The 17,545-nt window shown below is 39.3% G+C and overlaps 1 protein-coding gene across 5 annotated transcripts in view; it reads right to left on the reverse strand.

Moving 5' to 3' along the window:
• Positions 1 to 17,545, reverse strand: part of CPT1A (carnitine palmitoyltransferase 1A) — a 46,303-nt gene that overhangs the window by 18,966 nt on the left and 9,792 nt on the right. For 4 of the 5 annotated variants that reach the window (XM_064513244.1, XM_064513245.1, XM_026114194.2 and 1 more), the window contains 8 exons: positions 13,630 to 13,784; positions 12,309 to 12,448; positions 11,727 to 11,898; positions 8,078 to 8,179; positions 7,147 to 7,284; positions 6,264 to 6,341; positions 5,570 to 5,677; positions 2,803 to 2,890 (listed from right to left, as the gene is read on the reverse strand). In XM_064513244.1, coding sequence (XP_064369314.1) covers positions 2,803 to 2,890; positions 5,570 to 5,677; positions 6,264 to 6,341; positions 7,147 to 7,284; positions 8,078 to 8,179; positions 11,727 to 11,898; positions 12,309 to 12,448; positions 13,630 to 13,770 — 967 coding nt within the window. In that variant the 5' untranslated portion in view covers positions 13,771 to 13,784. Of the gene's footprint in view, positions 1 to 2,802; positions 2,891 to 5,569; positions 5,678 to 6,263; positions 6,342 to 7,146; positions 7,285 to 8,077; positions 8,180 to 11,726; positions 11,899 to 12,308; positions 12,449 to 13,629; positions 13,785 to 16,576; positions 16,729 to 17,545 lie in introns of those variants that run through there. The other variant, XM_026114196.2, reaches the window with a different exon arrangement.

The raw sequence follows: 17,545 nt of genomic DNA on the forward strand, positions 1-17,545 counted from the left end.
TTTAATAGGTGTTATCATTAGAACATGCTAATTTTATAACTTTTCAGCAAAACTCAGTTCAGAGTGACAGAAGCCCAAATTCAAAGTTATATGCAAACAGTTCATACCAATTTTGGGGGGGGGGGGGGGGAGAGGGGTGAGGAACACAAAGGCTAGTTCCATCTTCAGGTACTGAAAGCACTTACATGCTCAAAGGCAAGTTGGAACATAACAGTGAATTACACATCTCAAAGAAACTGTAGTTATGGGAACAAAAAAAATCTCTTCTCATCTTCAAGCGACAGTGCGTACGTACATTCCCACTGTAGGCGACTAACCACCAGCCCCTTGCATTCCAAATGACCAGCGATTCTCTTCCACACTAACCATGACTGTAAGGATAACTCGGACAAACGCCACATTCCATTCTGTACGCTGCCACAACGGCACGGTGCTACGTAAACATGTGAACTCAATTCCAAGAGGCTGTTCAGCAGACACCCAGATCAGAGAGGCCTATGGTGTAGCTCGAGGTCTTACAGAAAGCACCCGACAGCAAAAGACAACTCAACTGTGAGATTACTACCCAGTTTGCTTCTCACAAAGAACGTCAAAATGCATAGCAATATTCTCTTTCACCTGTTGGCTACCAATGCTAGTGCTTCTAGAGGAAGTATGCCTCCTTTGAGTTTTGTCACTGGAGAAAAAAGCCATATAATATTGAAGAACACAAAGATAAACTTGAGCCTTGCAAATGTGGATTAGGATTGTTTTCCTGGCTGACAGAGCTGTAGCAGCCACCTTGGGGAGAAACCCATGATAAGCCTTTAGGGATACACTTCCTGTAGAAAAACACCACCATACAGACAGGAATAAGCTGCAAGACCTCAGATTTCCCTGACCCTCAAAGACGATGCATTGACCACTTTCATGTTAAGGTACAATAACAAGTTGTTGGAGGTCTGCCATTGACTCCTAAGCACCAAACTCAAACACCACATGGAAATGAGGCCCTTTAGAAGTTGCAGAAGCTTAAAGCTCTTCAGAACTTTCAGCACAGCTGGATGCAGGAGTTTTAAAGCTCCAATCCACTACAGAATACAAGCCAAAGTGAAAGTCAAGTGCATCTTGACCAAAAAACACCGTACTAGTTAAGCCTGAGATATAACTGTTCAGTATGGCAGGCACCACGATTCATACCAGTGAAAATGAGTTACAGGAGAAGGAGATGGAAAGTCTGGAACATGTACGCAGAAAAAACAGGCATCTTACAGAGGTCTGTCTATTATTAAAAAGTGCCACTCTTATTTGGGATGAGAAATCAAGCTCTAATATGGATAAGCAGCAGGATCCTTGCCATGCAATGGAAGGCAGTTAAACAAACAAACACAAAGAGGAGATGGAATATCCCAGAGCTACATGGCTAACACTTCAGCGGGCAATTAAGAGGATCCAAAGTGAAATGAGGCATGCCCTGCATTTATGTCTATAGGCAGTGTTAATGGAGGTATGCAGCTGCTCTCTCTCAAGAGAAGCTCAATACACCTACAATAAAAATGCATATATGCACTGTCACTGAAAGATAGAACATATCCTAAGTGTCCCACAATAGACAGAAGTCAGAGCAACAGCTACAGCAGGTGGTTTTCACCTGGCTGTCAACAGCTACCTCCCTTTATTCACCATTAAAATGTAAAAATTTAAGTTACCCATAACTTTGGATAATCAAGCCATAACTGGGAGTTGGGGCAGGGCAGGAACTGAAAAAAAAAAAAAAAAAAAGAGCATACGCTTTTCTTAGCGTGGCTGGTATTTTATACTACATTCAAATGGGCACAGTTAACAGGGGGGGTTGAAATCCTTGACAGGACTAAGACTGTACCTGTCTCTAAGCCAGGTAAACGACTTGTGTTGAACATACATTCATACCAAGAAGAACACATTGAGATGGCATTGTGAATCAGAAGCTGAAAGGAGAAAAGGAAAATCAAGCAAACAGAAGACGACAGACTTTAAAATGGTTGAGACAAGAGAACACAGCTTTCACAAAGATAACATGGATACCAAAGGAGCCTGAAGGAGCAGAATGGAGAAAAGTAAAGGTTACATATAAAACACAGGGCAGACAATTTCCTGAAGTCAGCTGTATGGAGTAACACGGAAGAATGTCGATGAGATAGGCAATGGGAACCAGCCAGACTGTCCCAGGAGGGAAAAGAAACAGCGTAAACTGTCCTGCACATCTTATCTGTTACAATGCCTAGCTTGGCATGCTTTAGCGGCTATAATATCACACAACCCTTTCACGATCATAACGTAATTCTGCTTATTGCGCATGAGCCGACTGCATAAAAACCTATCAGTTCCCCCTCCCCGGGTTCCTCGCCATGGACCGACGCTCAGCAGTGCCAGGGACTCTCCCGACGTCTTATTGCCTCCATCGGGATAACACTGGGGAACCCCCGCGGAGACACAGAGGTAAACACCTTCTCACGATCCTTGTGCTCGCAAGCACACACGCGCGTTGTATTTGTGTATCCATCCCTGCCTGAGGTCAGGGCAGCACCCCCGCCTTGCACCCACACCAGCTTTTAAATACAGAAAGGAAGAAATATAGAAAACACTGAAGTTTCAAAGTCACTCTAAAAGGAAAAATATTTATGCACGCTGTAGTGATTCATTAATTCTGAGAAGCAACTATAACAGTGACCTTTACATCTTTCAGATCCTTATCTAGGAAAAATAAGATTTCAGCAGAAAATACCCCCAAAACCTGTTTGAATTCCCTGAAGGTGTTCCTTCTTCGTGGCTGGTCCTGCTTACCTGTTTCCTCTCCTGGGATACGGGAGGTATTAAACATCCGCTCCCACTGAGCTGAGCAGAGTGGAACAGTAGACCCCAGCAGAAGAATCTATGCCACAAACAGATTAAAATTGTAACTTTACATATGTATAGTCAGCACATAAAATGGAAAGTAAAAACAGATTCTGGTTAAAGAGAGGCTGTAGAACAGAAGATTTAAAATGCATCAACTCAAATTTCTGTTCCTCCCCCATTAAAAACTCCCCCTTCAGAAGAGACGACTGAAGCAAGCTATCAGCTGAAATCCAAGGAGCTCTCAGTGGCCAGTCTGGATGCAAAAATATACACATGGAGCAGGCATTCTCTTATCTTTTGCTCCTCTGGATCCACAAATAAGTTTAAAAGTTCAAATCTTCACATTTTCAGTTATATACAAACAATCACATCCCTGCCACGACCAGCAGAACTACTTTGTTCTTTCAGCACTTGCTCACTACAACCCCCACAGCCACAGAACAGAGTAGAAACTGAGAGCAGAGCGGGATTCACCTTGCCTATCTTCGCCACCTAGAAGCTAATGCGATATTCTGCAGAATTTTGATTTCATCCACATTCAGGCGGCCACTGACCGACTCTCGCCCTCAAGGGCCAGCCCTTTGTCCCAGGTGCCCCTTGTGCTGACACAACGTGACACTGCACACTGAGCAGCGTCAGAAAGTTATCTGTCTTAACATAAGCTCAGAAAAAATGATGACTTCTTGTTAGCCAAATGAGCTCCCTACTGCTGCTTACCAGCCGTACACATGCTAGTGCTGCTACAATGGAAGGAGAAGGCACAGCAGCAGCTTGAATTTAGTTAAGTGTAAATTGCTATTACACAGCATTCAGAGTCCTGAAACTGAAAGCACCGCAAAGGACCTCCTCCTGAGACAGATATCTAAAATATAGATATTAACTGCCCCCTGAAGTGCCCACTTTGACTCTAGAAATGAGATTAAAATCATCTGTGAGACTATAGCATAAGTCTAAGCCAACATACAACTAGCACTACTACCGAAAGAAAAATATCCTCCTGCCCTTGTTCTCGGCCACTATTCTTACTGCTCCCCCTCCTTCTATCAAAGCCCAAGTGTTTGGAAAACTGTGCAGTGAAGTGAAAAAGAAACAAAAACACTCATCTGAGTGCAAGCACTGGTGTGAAAACAAAAACACCACCCAGCTACATGAATACTTGGGCTAACATGGAAGAGGACACTTCTTCCCTGGCAGTGGTGACAGCACATTGGTCACATAACTAAAAGCTAGTGAAATATCTAACACCGTAACACACTATGAGATGAATCCTGCACTCAAAATACAAATCAAAGACCACAGAAACACCATTAGAATAGCATTGCCTGGGAATAAAGCCAGGTAAGATTCAGTAATACTATTACTAGATACTAAGCATTTAGTAATACCTAGCAATACCATCTTCACTGAAGCCAGTGTGTAAGAGAAATCACAATATGACAGAACTGCAAGGACAACCTTTGCTGAATGTTCCTTACAAAGCAGCATTAGCAACTACTCAGCTGCATTCTTTGTTTTCATACACATTTTTGCACGGCCTCAAAATCCAAATCAGGGTCTAATTTTCTCTCAAGTCTGGAGTTTTTCAAATGCAGAGTTTTGCCTGCCTAATATGATTTCTTAGACACACTATTTGTCCCTATGGTCTGGGTAACGTATATAAACAAAACAGTAGAAGAATTTCCCTAGGACTCCTGCTATGAAGAGTACAACCATTCAGAAAACAATTTCTTTGTTTCTTTGGGTGTATGACACTAGGTGCATACTGCATCCATTTCAGTGTCATAGAATGAGTATGCAGGCTGGGGTTTTGTTTAACTAAAATATGAAATAGAAGTAAACCTAACACTTGATTGTTGCCTGCTTGAAGGATACTGAAGTTTTCAGGAAGTCCAGTGTCCTGAGATGATATGAGATAAATACTTTGAGTAAATCATGAAGTCTTACATTTCATTTCAGAGAGGGTTTTCCCCTTTTTTCTTTTAAATTTACTTTTTTTTTTTTTTTTTTTAGAATAGCCTAGCTTCAGGGTTACATCAGGTTGAAAAAAGATTAAATCCCAGCTACAATCATATTTAAATTTCCACTTTGATAAACCAAGTCAATTAACTTTTCCTATTTGGGAGATTTACTTAAGCTAGGCAACTATACAAGGAAATCTGAAAGAGACAAATAAGTATGTCCCGCTTGCTCTCGAGTATAGCTTAAAGTTCAGCATACAATACCACCTATGTCATATGATCTGTCTGTTGCTATTGCAAAGATTATTTAAAATTCTCCCTTAAGAATGGTTTTAACAACAAATACGCGAACATGTTTTCCTATTGGGAGATTAGGATTTCAACAGCTCAAAAGTATCATTACATGCTCAGTGCATACCAGTAACTTCTGTTAGATGGAATACTTAACAGATGGAGGAAGTACAAGCCCCTATTTGTCTTTTGGGCAAATACATGTGTTAATATTAAATACTGCAAATATAGCAGCAGATTTTTTTAGTTGACATGAAAGGCCTGTACTTTTGATTGTCTGTAGTTTCTCTCCATGCACAATTTAGCTAACAGCCCAGACATTTGAGTCCGCAAATTTAGTTACATCTTACTTGCAGTTCTGACACAAGACATTTCCCTCCCCTCCTCAGAGATTTTAAAAAATGATCTACTTCTTACAAACTGTGCTGGAAAAGATCAGCAACAACTTAAACTGATGTACATACTGGCTTGATTTCTTGTCTGTCCAGTTTCTTCCGGTAGAGCAGGATGGCATGGATAACATTACCAGCTCTAGCTGCCTGCAGGGTAGTGGGAGCTAAATAAAGGAAGTCCTGTAAAGTACATAGGAATCAGAAATTAATACAAGTACTACATTACATTGAGAAAAGTACTTGTGTACTTCTCATCCACTTTTTTCCTTGAAGTTTCTTCTGATGTCATTACAGAAAAGGCTTTAAAATCTACAAAGTGCACTATTGTGGTAACTTGACGGCTTCAGACTTGACTGCTCTATTTTGTATTTTTGTTTTTAATATCAGGGCCTTTTACATTTTTACTTCCAGAAGAGATACTGTCAACATGTCATGTCAACATGAGCACAACACCCTCACTGAACCGCGTTATCTACAAAGTTTTACATGGAGCTTTTGCAAGGTGAGGCAATGCTTAGTGTGGTAAGCAAGTAGCTGTAAGAAGTCATTACCACATGAGTTTGCCTAACTGGCAGATATGCTAAGCCTCCATTATAAGTTACCTCTATACTTTAAGACATGGGCTGCCTCTTATACTAAAAGAAAAACAAATGTCACATGCTTAGTGGTGATGGAGTTCCAGAAGGAAGATATCAAGAAATAAGATTCCCAGCAGAACTTTTACAGTGCCTCTTTGACATGTGAGGTGTTTATAGTATTTACTTACCATTGCAAAATAGTTACTATTAACCATAATTGGTCCACGTCCTCTAAGGTAGATATATTCTTCCCACCAGTCACTAACCTGCAGCATGAAGAAGAAAAAAAAATTAGTAAAATCTCCATGTTTCCATAGTTTCTGCTAGCTTAATAACGCCACAACCTTGTGCAACATAATATTTAAAACAAGAATCACGCCCTCCAGACACACACTATTTGTGTTAATATTTAGGTAAACCAGCCAAAAGAGAGAGACAACTAAAATCAAAATTTCAGCTGCAACTCTCTGATAATGTTTTTGAAGAAGTTGTCTTCTTCAGCTAACATTTAAAATGCATCAGATCTCCTGAATGTTATTAAGCCTAAGCCAGGGTAACTGTTCAGAAAGGAATTATGTTACACATCTCTCACTGTGGTATTGGCACATGGGTTTCCTTTCTGGTAAGAAACATACCTACATTGCTCTTGCCTATGTTTCTCTTCTATATGCTTTAGCAGCTCTAAATAGAAACACTGACCTAAATCACTCTGGTAAACTATGTGGGCAACCAGGCCCAGTGCTAAGTTATAAATTCGCTGAACAACCAAGGAAACAGAACTCAAAAGCTACCACAGACAGCAGCAAAAGGTAGGTAGCCTGCTCCAGAGTGATGGACACAACACTACAATTCCTGCATTCAAGTTCTACTCACTGCATTGCTTGCTTACCATGTTATCCACATCAACTTATTTCTGTCCAAATTAAGTGGTCTCAAATGCACTTTGTAAAATATTAGGCTAGGGGGGTTTTGCTTTAAGTTTCAGAAAAAATAAGAATTAAGGCAAAAATGCAGTGGGGAACAGATTAAATTATGTCAGTTAAACAGTACATCTCTTATTTATCTACTTACATAGTTTGTGGCCCACCAAGATTTTAGCTTCAAATACCACTGAAGTCTTGGTCCCAAATTAAATGCAAAATCTTTGGCAAGACCCTCCATTCTCTTGAACTCTCCATCATTCATAAGCGGCCGAACTGATTCCAGATACTAGAAGAGAAGAGAATCAGTGACAACAAGCCACAGATCAGTGACTGCACTGACATTTCTTCACAAAGCATTTCAACAGTAGACAAAGAGTACTCAGACTCAATTCATAGGGTTGCAAGGTATAACCCTCCTGTACTGAGTGTACACTTTCAAACCATAGAAACAAATCTTTTCCAGGCATTTGGCAGCAAATCACACATGAAAAAGGTGACTTTTCTAAAGATATATTTTCCCCTCAAGAGGCAAGATGTTTTACATTTAAAAAAAAAAAAAAATCAATACTTCAGCTTTAAATTCTCTTTTTTCCCCCCTTTGCGAAGGTAGGTTGGCAGCTTCTGGAATTGCTTTTGTTGCTTAAGTCAATTGATACTGCTTCTTCAAGATCAGGCAGAGGGAGCTTTAAGCCTCTAGAAATCAAACCTTCAGTTTCTGTGACATACTGTCTTACTCGCACACTTTGCTATAAGATTTTGTGTCATAAGCCATGAAAGATAAAAACAGATCCATCAAAGGCTAATAAATACCCATGGAAGTCATGCTTCATTACATAGTGCCACATCAACTGATATTGTATCATCCAATAATAAGCTAGCATGCCACCTTTGCCTTCACGTTATCATTGGTTTCAGTGGTCTCTTGTAGTCTTTATTTTAATTTCTGTGCAGAAGTGTTAAATCTGGTAGAGCATATTAATTACTGCCATACAGTGATTATATAAGAAAAAGACCATGAGGACATCTATGTATGGATTCAATGTTACCAAAAAAAAGAAAGTTAAATTCTTTCAACATACCCTATTGATTGTGTCTTTCACAGACGGAACTGGCAATCGCGGTAAAGATGTCTGGAAGCTGTATAACATGGGCTTACGTCCTGAGAAGAGTTTTACAAGCGTCTGAAAAAAGACAAAACCAAAATACATGCCTCAAATTATTAGGCTCAACAAAGGAGCGTGGCAGAGCAAAAGAGTAATGTAACTCAAAATTCTTTTCATCAGTAAATGATATTGCACTAAACTTAGCAGACTGATACCCTTATCACTGCTTCACAAAGAAAACAAGGCACTGAAAAGCCAACTTCCTAAAGGTTGAACAACCTGTTCAGTGGAATAGAGAGAGGCATCGAGATCTCCTGACTTCCCAGACAATGCTCTCATCACTAAGCAATGGTTTTCTTTACGTGCTGCATACCCTAATCTCAATCCAAAATAAGGATGGAGTTATACAATGCTTTTTTTTTGTCTGTGAAGATTAAAAAAGCAAATCTGCGTGTTGATCTTTTACTTATATAGCAGATACTACAAAATATCTGTACTGTGCTTCAGAACAGGAATCATTATCAAGCCTCTCACTTAGCTAAGAATCCTAGATAACTATAGCCATCATAAAATATTATAATTATGCTTGGGAATCATGTTCCAGTATTTTCCAAAATTATAGCTCAACGGCAATAGTAGTATTGCTGTTACAGGGTTTTCACTTAAAGCACGAGTGTCTCAGGTAGTCTATTGCAGGACTTGAACACATGAAGTTGTGCAGGCATGCCAGTGCTATACTCCGTACTTTCTATTACAAAGAAAGCAGCCAAAGCAAAACAGTTCCCATCTCAGCTCTAAGTTTTACAGCATCCCCTATTTTCCATAGGGGACAGAAGCAGCAGTTCCATTGGTGACCACTCCTCAGCTGCAGCATGCCCTAGGCTGAATGTCTAGGTCATGCAGTTTCTGGGCTACACATGGAAGGATCCTGACATATCACCCCACTTCAGCAAAGTATTACACCAGCAATCCAGTGGAACCTTCTTTGTGAAGCCCAGTATTTAAACTGAGGACAGAAGAAAATGGACCACAAAATTTCATTACTAAATTCCCAGAACCAGGCACAGAAAACAAGATTTTTTGGCAACTGACAGAACTATTTCTTAGAATATAGCTTTTTCTCCTGTCATTTTCCTTTGCCAGCACAGCAACAGGAGGCTGTTTCAGGCAGCACAGCTGTGAAGAATTGCAGAGTGTTACCAGGAACAAAGACCTCCCTGCAAAAGGATTTGCACCAGAGAGATGTTAGAAGGACATGCATGTGCTACAGTGATCAGCTCAATGAAATCCAGTTGTGCCTCATGACAAGACAAGTTTAAAGCCAGGCTGGAAAGATAGCTCAGACTGTCACAAGAAAAGCTGCTTTCCACACTCACATGTTTCCTTTCACACAGAAAGGAAACAGTTTTACTTCAAAACTCTTAAGCCATGCAAGGCTGAAGTTTTCTCTGACAGAAAGAGGGTACCTGCTCAATTGATGTTAACAGCAAACATATTTCAAGGTATTTCTCTCAAGTAAACCAGAGAATTGTTAACAGGTTTGAGACCAACAAGGTGATCTGATACACACACATACTTAACTCCCCTGATTTTGTATCCAGACAAAGCAAACGATGTCATTCTAGTAGGCTTTGCATCTGTTTGCAGATTTATTTTTATCTATTTAACTGCAGCCACTACTTGGATTTTTCCCCTAACACTGCTGCAGGAAATTTAACTTATTAGGAAGATTAAACATTTTCCTTAAAAGCGCCACCAGATTTCCAACTAGCCTGGGAAATACTCTGTCCTGTGACTTAACTCAAAGCCCAATTTTCCTAGTTGCTTGACTTTTTGAACAGAGGACAGTAAATTCCCAGTAACAGTTCTTCATGCTTTTAATCAGAGAAACAGCTAAGAAAAAAACTGGAAAAGCTCTCCACCAATTACAGAATATGAAAAGGTAATAAACATCTAGAAAGCTAAGGCAGTTGGTACTGTTTTAGCAGGGAAACCAGTCTTCTCTTTGGTGGGAAACAGTTAAGGAGCAAATAAGGGATTAAAACAAAACTTCCTATTAAGCAGAAATGAGACACTGTTGGGTATGCACCTTTATAGCGATCTTCATTTTAAACCGAGAACAGAAAGAGCTTCTTAAGAACCCAGAAATATGACATACAGCAGAGCATGGTAAGTAGCACTACAGTTCACACTGTTTAAGGCTGGTGTTATAAGGGAAATTAACAGCTTTACAGTATCCATTTGGTAGGACATGCTGAAAACCCAGACAGTGAGAACTTCAAGCAACTCACAGAAAGCCTTACCATTCAGAGCCTGTACTGTACAAATTCAAGTCATGAGGCTCTTGATACCACTTCCAGGAGAAACTATCAATTAGAAATTTCATTTGTAACAAATGAATATCAAACTCAATTATTTTAGTGCATCATTTTTGTATGCTCATTACCGAACACCTCCCATAATAAATCATCACATTTTGTTAGTCTAACATATCAGTTAAACTTTGAGGCTGCACACACTAATTTTATCTTAGTAGGACACTTAGAATTGAAACAACTGAGTTCGAATAATAAAAAACTCACTTCACCCTTAGGAGCACCAGTGTGTATACTCCCTCACTTTACCCCTACCCACATCCTTGAGGGAAATGACAGCCTCTTAAACCCTTTTCCAAAACACCGTAATTATCAACAGCAGCCAGATCTGTTTAATCTTATCCTGACAAAATACAGCATTACCATCTCTGTCACTGTTCCCACATACATGACAAGAGCATAACAATCCACCTACCTCACACATTCACCTCCAATACATTTTGTAAACACACCGTTAAATGCTATTTTCTTTCAACATAAAAGTTATCATAAACAAACAAATGCAGCACACAACTCTGGTTAGTTGTTCAGCATAATACACCCAAAGTCACACATTTTCGATAAGAAGGATATCAGTTACTAGACTGAAGAGATTTCAAGTACAACATCACTAAGGAAGATTAACCATAGTAGCGAAATAAAGAAGAATTTTAATTCAAACTGCTTGATAAATGCAGTCTGATATCAGTCTTTCAAAGCAGTCCTCTTGGACTCTCAGATGAAAGCATAAAACATTTGAATCCGCCACCAACTCTTTTAGGCCAAGCATATTCAAGCTCCACTGAACTGAAAGCCAGGCAGTTACTTTACTTCAAAACTGAAAAGATTATACTCATTCTCAAAAATAACGGTGTGTGGCGCAGATGACTAGAAATCCCAACATTTCAACTTCAACAAAGAATTAGGGTGGCACTTCCTGGGGAAGACTGTCATTGTGGCTGCAGCCCACATTCACTTACCTGTATTTGCACATAGACAAAAAGTAGGTATTTGAGTCATACAGTCCCAAGGTGTTGGCAAATTTAGAAGTTATTCTTCAAGTGCTCTTCTTTCTACAGTGCTATTCCGAGTAGTTTAATTATAGTATCAAAAGTAAGACAGTAACTACTAGAATCTCTACCTAGCAGCATCCTATCCCATACAAAGAACAAGGAAGAAGGGAAGGGAGGGGAAAAAATAATCCATTTTAGGGCTTTGAACACAGATCAGAGAGAAATTAAGGCAAAACCAAAAAGGTAATATATCCTTACCATCCAAAACTTGGTTCCTGCAGAAAGTTTGCCGTGTTCTGCGAAAACCCAACCGTGATACGAAAGCAGCATTTTTAGAGAGTAGCGCATTGTGACAATAAGGGCCACCCAAAGCCCTGTGCCAAAAAGTATTCCGCTCACGATGTTCTGTGTTTGGTTTGACATATAGCCTCTATTTAAAACAAAAGCCAGCAGGTGCCAGTTAGCATCAGTTTATGTTTTAAAGAGAATTTAACAGTGCTATCCTAAGCCCCGTGATACTGCAGGTAGGCATTACACAAGCTTCGTGTCAGTTTGTCCCCTTTTAATCCACCTCCTCCAAGCATCCTCTCATCTAGCAAGAACAAAGGCTACAGAAGCTGCCAACTGTGCTACCCAAATGCTCATTTAAAAAAAATACAGTAATACTGGTATAACAACCTACATACTGGATACCTCTTAAACCTTTTGCTTATTAAGCTTACTCCGTCACAAACATACTGTTCAAATATTGACTTCACTTCAACAAGGTTTACATGAAGAGCAGTTACAAATCAAACTGATTCAGTTTAGAGGAATAATGTAAGATGCCAATCTACTTACGTCGTATCAAGGGTTCGGTTGATTTTAGCTATTATTCCTAAAGAAGGATCAATTTTGGCATACATCGTTGACATCACACCCACAACTACAATAAGCCAGCTCGATGGGCTAGCAGGATAAACGCCTGTGATAATTCCATTCTGGAAAGAAAAGCCTTCACATAATTTTTTCATACCAAACTGGTTGACTTCATATTACCATGGAAAGAAACAAAAAAGAGTCAACATATTCAAGTCATTCAGTTTTAAACAAGAAGTTAGGATTTTCCAACATTTTCTTCTATATGCTTAACTCCTAAGGTAGGGAATGGATATAGTTAAGTCTCACTACTGCAGGAATAAAAAAAAACTGTGCTGCAGAAAATTGTCACAACAATACAAGGAATGAAAGGAATTTGAAGTTTCTTTGCAGACAATACTGATCCTGCCTGTAAGTCTTTCCTAAAAATACTGAAATTAGTAAGCTTCTTTAGAAGAAGTGACACCTCAGTGGTTTCCATTTATATGGGGTCAGGCCTTTCTAAATGGATACTCTGCAGGGCAAAAATATTCTGCTGAACAAGACACTGAAAATCAAAATCAAGTCTTTCTATGCCATTTAAACAGTCCGTCTCATAGCTTTGTAAGATTTTTTTTTTTTTTTTTATTGAGACTACATTTAAGAAGTATGTATTTGAAAGAGAATGAAGTTAGCCTGCGGTTTACCTGGGTTACTATCAATAAAACAGATTGGAGCCATTTATGGCTCCATGAACAAAACAATAAATTCCAAGCAATCTAGATCAAATACTTCAGAGCGCTGAATTTATATCCATAACACACAGCAGGAACATTACTACTTAGTATAAGTTATACAAGACAGATGTTCAAAAGATTGCCTGAAAATACTGAACACTTCTCCCTAATTTCAAACCTTAATTCTGGTAAAGGGTACATAAACTAAGGGTATAGTCTTGTACCTCTTTATACATGTGATGTGGCTTAACTCCTGCACCCACCTCCCCCAAAATAGTTGCATTTCTGACTTAAGCTAGAAGATAATATAATTAAATGACCTACTGCGAGGAGAATGAAGTAAATTAAAACCACAGTTAACTTTGACATCTGTATCATATTGGTTCCACAGAACGGGCCAAAAAGACACACCCTTTCAGCCTTCACATTGTAATTTTAGCACAGCATCACCCAGTGCTACCTTTCTCAGTATCCCTTGTCTTAACTAAAGCCAACGCAAGTCTTTCGCAATATTTATTTGCCATATAGACACAAAGTTTTACTTAAACATCAAGTGTGGTAGACTTGACTGTGTCAATCTTAAATACCTTGAATCTGATGAACTTTTTCTTCCATGAATGGACACCAGATAGGTATATTTGTTTGAGTGCCTCATGGCTCATACGCAGGTCGATCCCATCTGGAGTTACTGTAAACTGAAATGCCACCGCTTGATGGGCTTCCGCCATTTTTAGAGAGAGTTCTGTCCAAAAAAACCCAAACAAAACAGTTAAAAATTAGACGTTTTCCTTTCTATTCAAAGGAACTAGAAGCTAGCTATCTTCCAGTAAAATATCCTCAATGCACTCGGTCACTATGGGAAACATCTTGAAGTATACAAAAGTTACATACGACACTACCCTCTTCCTCACAGACTACACTCGCACTTCAGTCTGGCCTCCAGCAGATTAATTAAATTACCTCTTGAAACCTGAACTGCTGAAAATGGAACTAAAACTTTCCCAGGCAACTTAAGCCTTTTTGGCAGGATTGCAGCCAGTTGAATATTGGGCATACATGCAGTTTATAAGAGCTCAGAAGAGAGCAAAAGATTAAAGCTATATTTGGAAAAAGCATGTATCAGGTGATTAGCTTCTCATTCTGCAGCAATAAAGGAGATGCAGAAAATGCCTTTTAATCATTTTTTTGTCAGTCTTACTGGCAAATTAGAGCAAAACTAAAGCTGAGCAGAGTTGAGGAAATGAAATCGCAATTACCAGAAAAATGACCTTCGCATAAACAAATCTGAAGTTGAGTGAAGAGGAAATTCAATAGAACTTCAGCTCAATTTAACTATGCAAACAACGAAAAAGTCAACAATAGTGCTAACACAGAGAAAAGACCATCATAATGGGCAGGCACAGCAGTCAGGCTGAAACACAAAGTACTAGCAGTTAAAACAGAAATGTAACTGTGATCCAGTTTGGCTATGTATGTCTCAAATCAGTTTGAAGATACAGTCAACTTGAGGCGAACTTTAAGCTCTTCTTTATCCCCTCATCTTTGTAGCTTACTTCCCTTCTATAATCAGCACTTCCGCATAAATATCCCAAAAGTTACTTCTGCTCATTATTAATTCATGAAAATGTTGTTTGAGTACCTACAATCAGAACATAGAAAACAGATTTGTGTACATAGGCTGTAAGTATAATACTGGAAAGGTTCACATATTCCAGGAGACCACTGTGATTCCAAAGTCTTTTGGTCGTACGAATTTATTAGCTTAGTGAAACTTCTATGCATAATCCAAAACCAGCATCCTCTTGGAAATATGGCAAGGAGGCCGTAAACCCACCTGTAGGTCATGATTCAAGTGCAGGTTCTAATTTCACATTTTACTGGTACAAAACACAATGCCATCTATGCATCTGCATTCCAAAATAACACTGGCATTTTCATCTACTTTTTAGCAAAATCAAAAGAAAGTACAACTAGTTTGTGCCCTTTGAGGCCTAGGGCTGAAATTTAATATATTTTTGCAAACCTGCAGGTTAGACTTTTAAAATGAAACTTAAATTCTGGTATTTTCCTCGCTCTTTTAAACAGCAGGTGAGAGCATGCAGCCAAGTGCAGTTTCCAGCTAAGCACTTCAGAAACAGCCTATTGTGACTGCCATCCTGCTCCTCTATGCTCTAAATATCCTCCTGTGTCAAAATCTTCTGGAGCAGAGAAGGGTAGCAAAAGCGCACAAGTAGGCAGTTAGGAAACATAAGGACTGGGAATGTTGCAGTAAAAGTAAGTCTAGGAAATAAATAGGGAATACAGGGAGAGAAAGAGCGTTAGGCAGAAATGAACAGGTTAAGTGATGTTGCACAGTATTTAATAATGGAGTTTAGCAACAGGAAGTGACTGCCTGTGATACTTAAAGTGCCTATCCTAGATCGACCTCCAATTACCAACCTCTGCTTACAGTGGCTGATAGTAATTCACTAATCTCCAAAATCCATCAGCCACTGCTTACGTTTTTGAAGCTGAGAGTCCTGATCTTCTGGGTTTCCAGAAAAGCTGCTAAAGCTCACAACAACCTACAGGTAATCTGCAATTTGATCTGTGCATATACAGGGTCCGACCAGGACATCAGAGGAACCGAATCAGCTCTGAACGCAAGCCTCAAAAGCTTTAAGATAGCCCTGTATGCCCTAGTGACAACTGCAGTTTGTAGTACTTAGTGACTCAGTCATTAATGACAGCTTATTCATAGCAGCCCTGCTGCAGACAAGTATCAGGAAGTCAAAGTCTGCTGTCTACCCACTCATTTGGATTGTGCATCACTAGCAATAACTTAAGACCAAAACTACAAGACAGCAATAGAACAGAGTCAGGCAGCAGTATCACCTGGTACAACCTGGATTCAGCAGGGTTTACAACAGGAGAGAGCACTTAAATCATGAATTCATTATATGTTTAGTGGTACTATTAAGACAAAGGCTTGGGATGCAAAAACAAAACAAAACAAGAAAAAACACCCATATCCCTATATGGATAGTCAGGCTCCCACATTTGTCTCCAGAATGGCCAACTGGTTCTCCAGCTCGCTCATGGAATTTAACACGCTGGGATGCCAGTGCTTTTTAAGTTTCTATTATCCTTCAACTGCCCTGTGGCTTCTCAGCCTGCAGATTTGTATCTATCATCATCTCTGCTTCTGAAGAAAAGGAATTTCATGAAATTCTTCCCTCTTTTGCACATGCATTTCTATTGTCCAAGACAGAAAAAAAAACCAGCATTCATCATAAAGCACAAAGAGTGATATACTCAAACTGAAGTTCTAATGAATTCAAATTTAATCTGATCATACAATGAAATGAGCTTCCATAAGGAATGTATTCCTCATTCACCAAAGTACAAAATAAAGAGTATTCATCCAGTAAGAATTAACCTTGAATCAAATAAACAAGCCCCAAAAACAGAGATAAGTCTAGTTCTAGTAGTGTATTACTTCACCCTGAAAGATACAGGAAAGAAAAATAAAAAAACAAAAACACAACCACATACATATGATTTGTCCCCTTTTCTTTTCAAAGCAAAACAGCAGTCTTTGAGCCGAGACTACTGTTTATCTGAATTACGTTGGCTGAGCAGCAAAAAGACTTCCTGGAGTTCCTTTCTTTGGCCACTTCTTTTGCTCTTAAAGGCCAATTTAATCATAAGCTGCTGTACACTTCCCCTCCGCTGCATTCCTCCGCAGTCACGTGCTTGCTAGCAAAGTAGGTAAAAGGGCACAGGCCCGAGGCGCATGCGTGGGATTTATGAACTTGACTGGCCAAGTTGGTAAGGCAGCGCCCGCAATCAATCAGCTAACCACCACAGAAACAATAACTGCTTTTACCTTCAGGCGATTTGGTCAGCAAAATATTTCTGCACAGCATGTGCTAATTAACCTTGTTTCCAACACTGAGCCATGAACAAGAGCTTATGACTTTCTCAGCAATTTAGACAAGGCTTTAAAATAAATAAATAAGCAGGATTTCAAGAAATTACCCAAAATGATCATTTTCATGACTAAGTGTTCTTTCAAAATATTAATGTGTTTAAAGAAGAAACCACACACATTTGCCCCTTCAGTTGCTTTTCTCTCTCTCTCTTTTTTTTTTTTTTTTTTTTTTTTTTTAAAAAAAGCTGTCAGTTCCTTGTTCTTTCCTGGTTTTAGCCTTACTCAAACATGTTGTAACAGCTGCAGATGTTCCTCCTCCCTCTTTGTACCTCTGCTCAAGCCAATGAAAATTTACCACGATTTTTTCCATTGTTACAAACAAAATACTGCTAGGTTGGAATTCAGGCTTCAGTCAAGAAAACACACAGCGTACTGGAGCCCAAGCCCTGATACATAGAGCAACATGGTTTTTCAAACCTGTCTACTGTGCATAAAGCTTCCTCAGTGCACTATTTGCAACTTTAGAATATTTACATTAGAAAGACCAAGGTTCAACTTTTTAGGTTCTCATGCCTACTGCTCCACAGACC

Source organism: Dromaius novaehollandiae, chromosome 5 (genome assembly GCF_036370855.1).
Source record: "Dromaius novaehollandiae isolate bDroNov1 chromosome 5, bDroNov1.hap1, whole genome shotgun sequence".
Taxonomy (NCBI): domain Eukaryota; kingdom Metazoa; phylum Chordata; class Aves; order Casuariiformes; family Dromaiidae; genus Dromaius; species Dromaius novaehollandiae.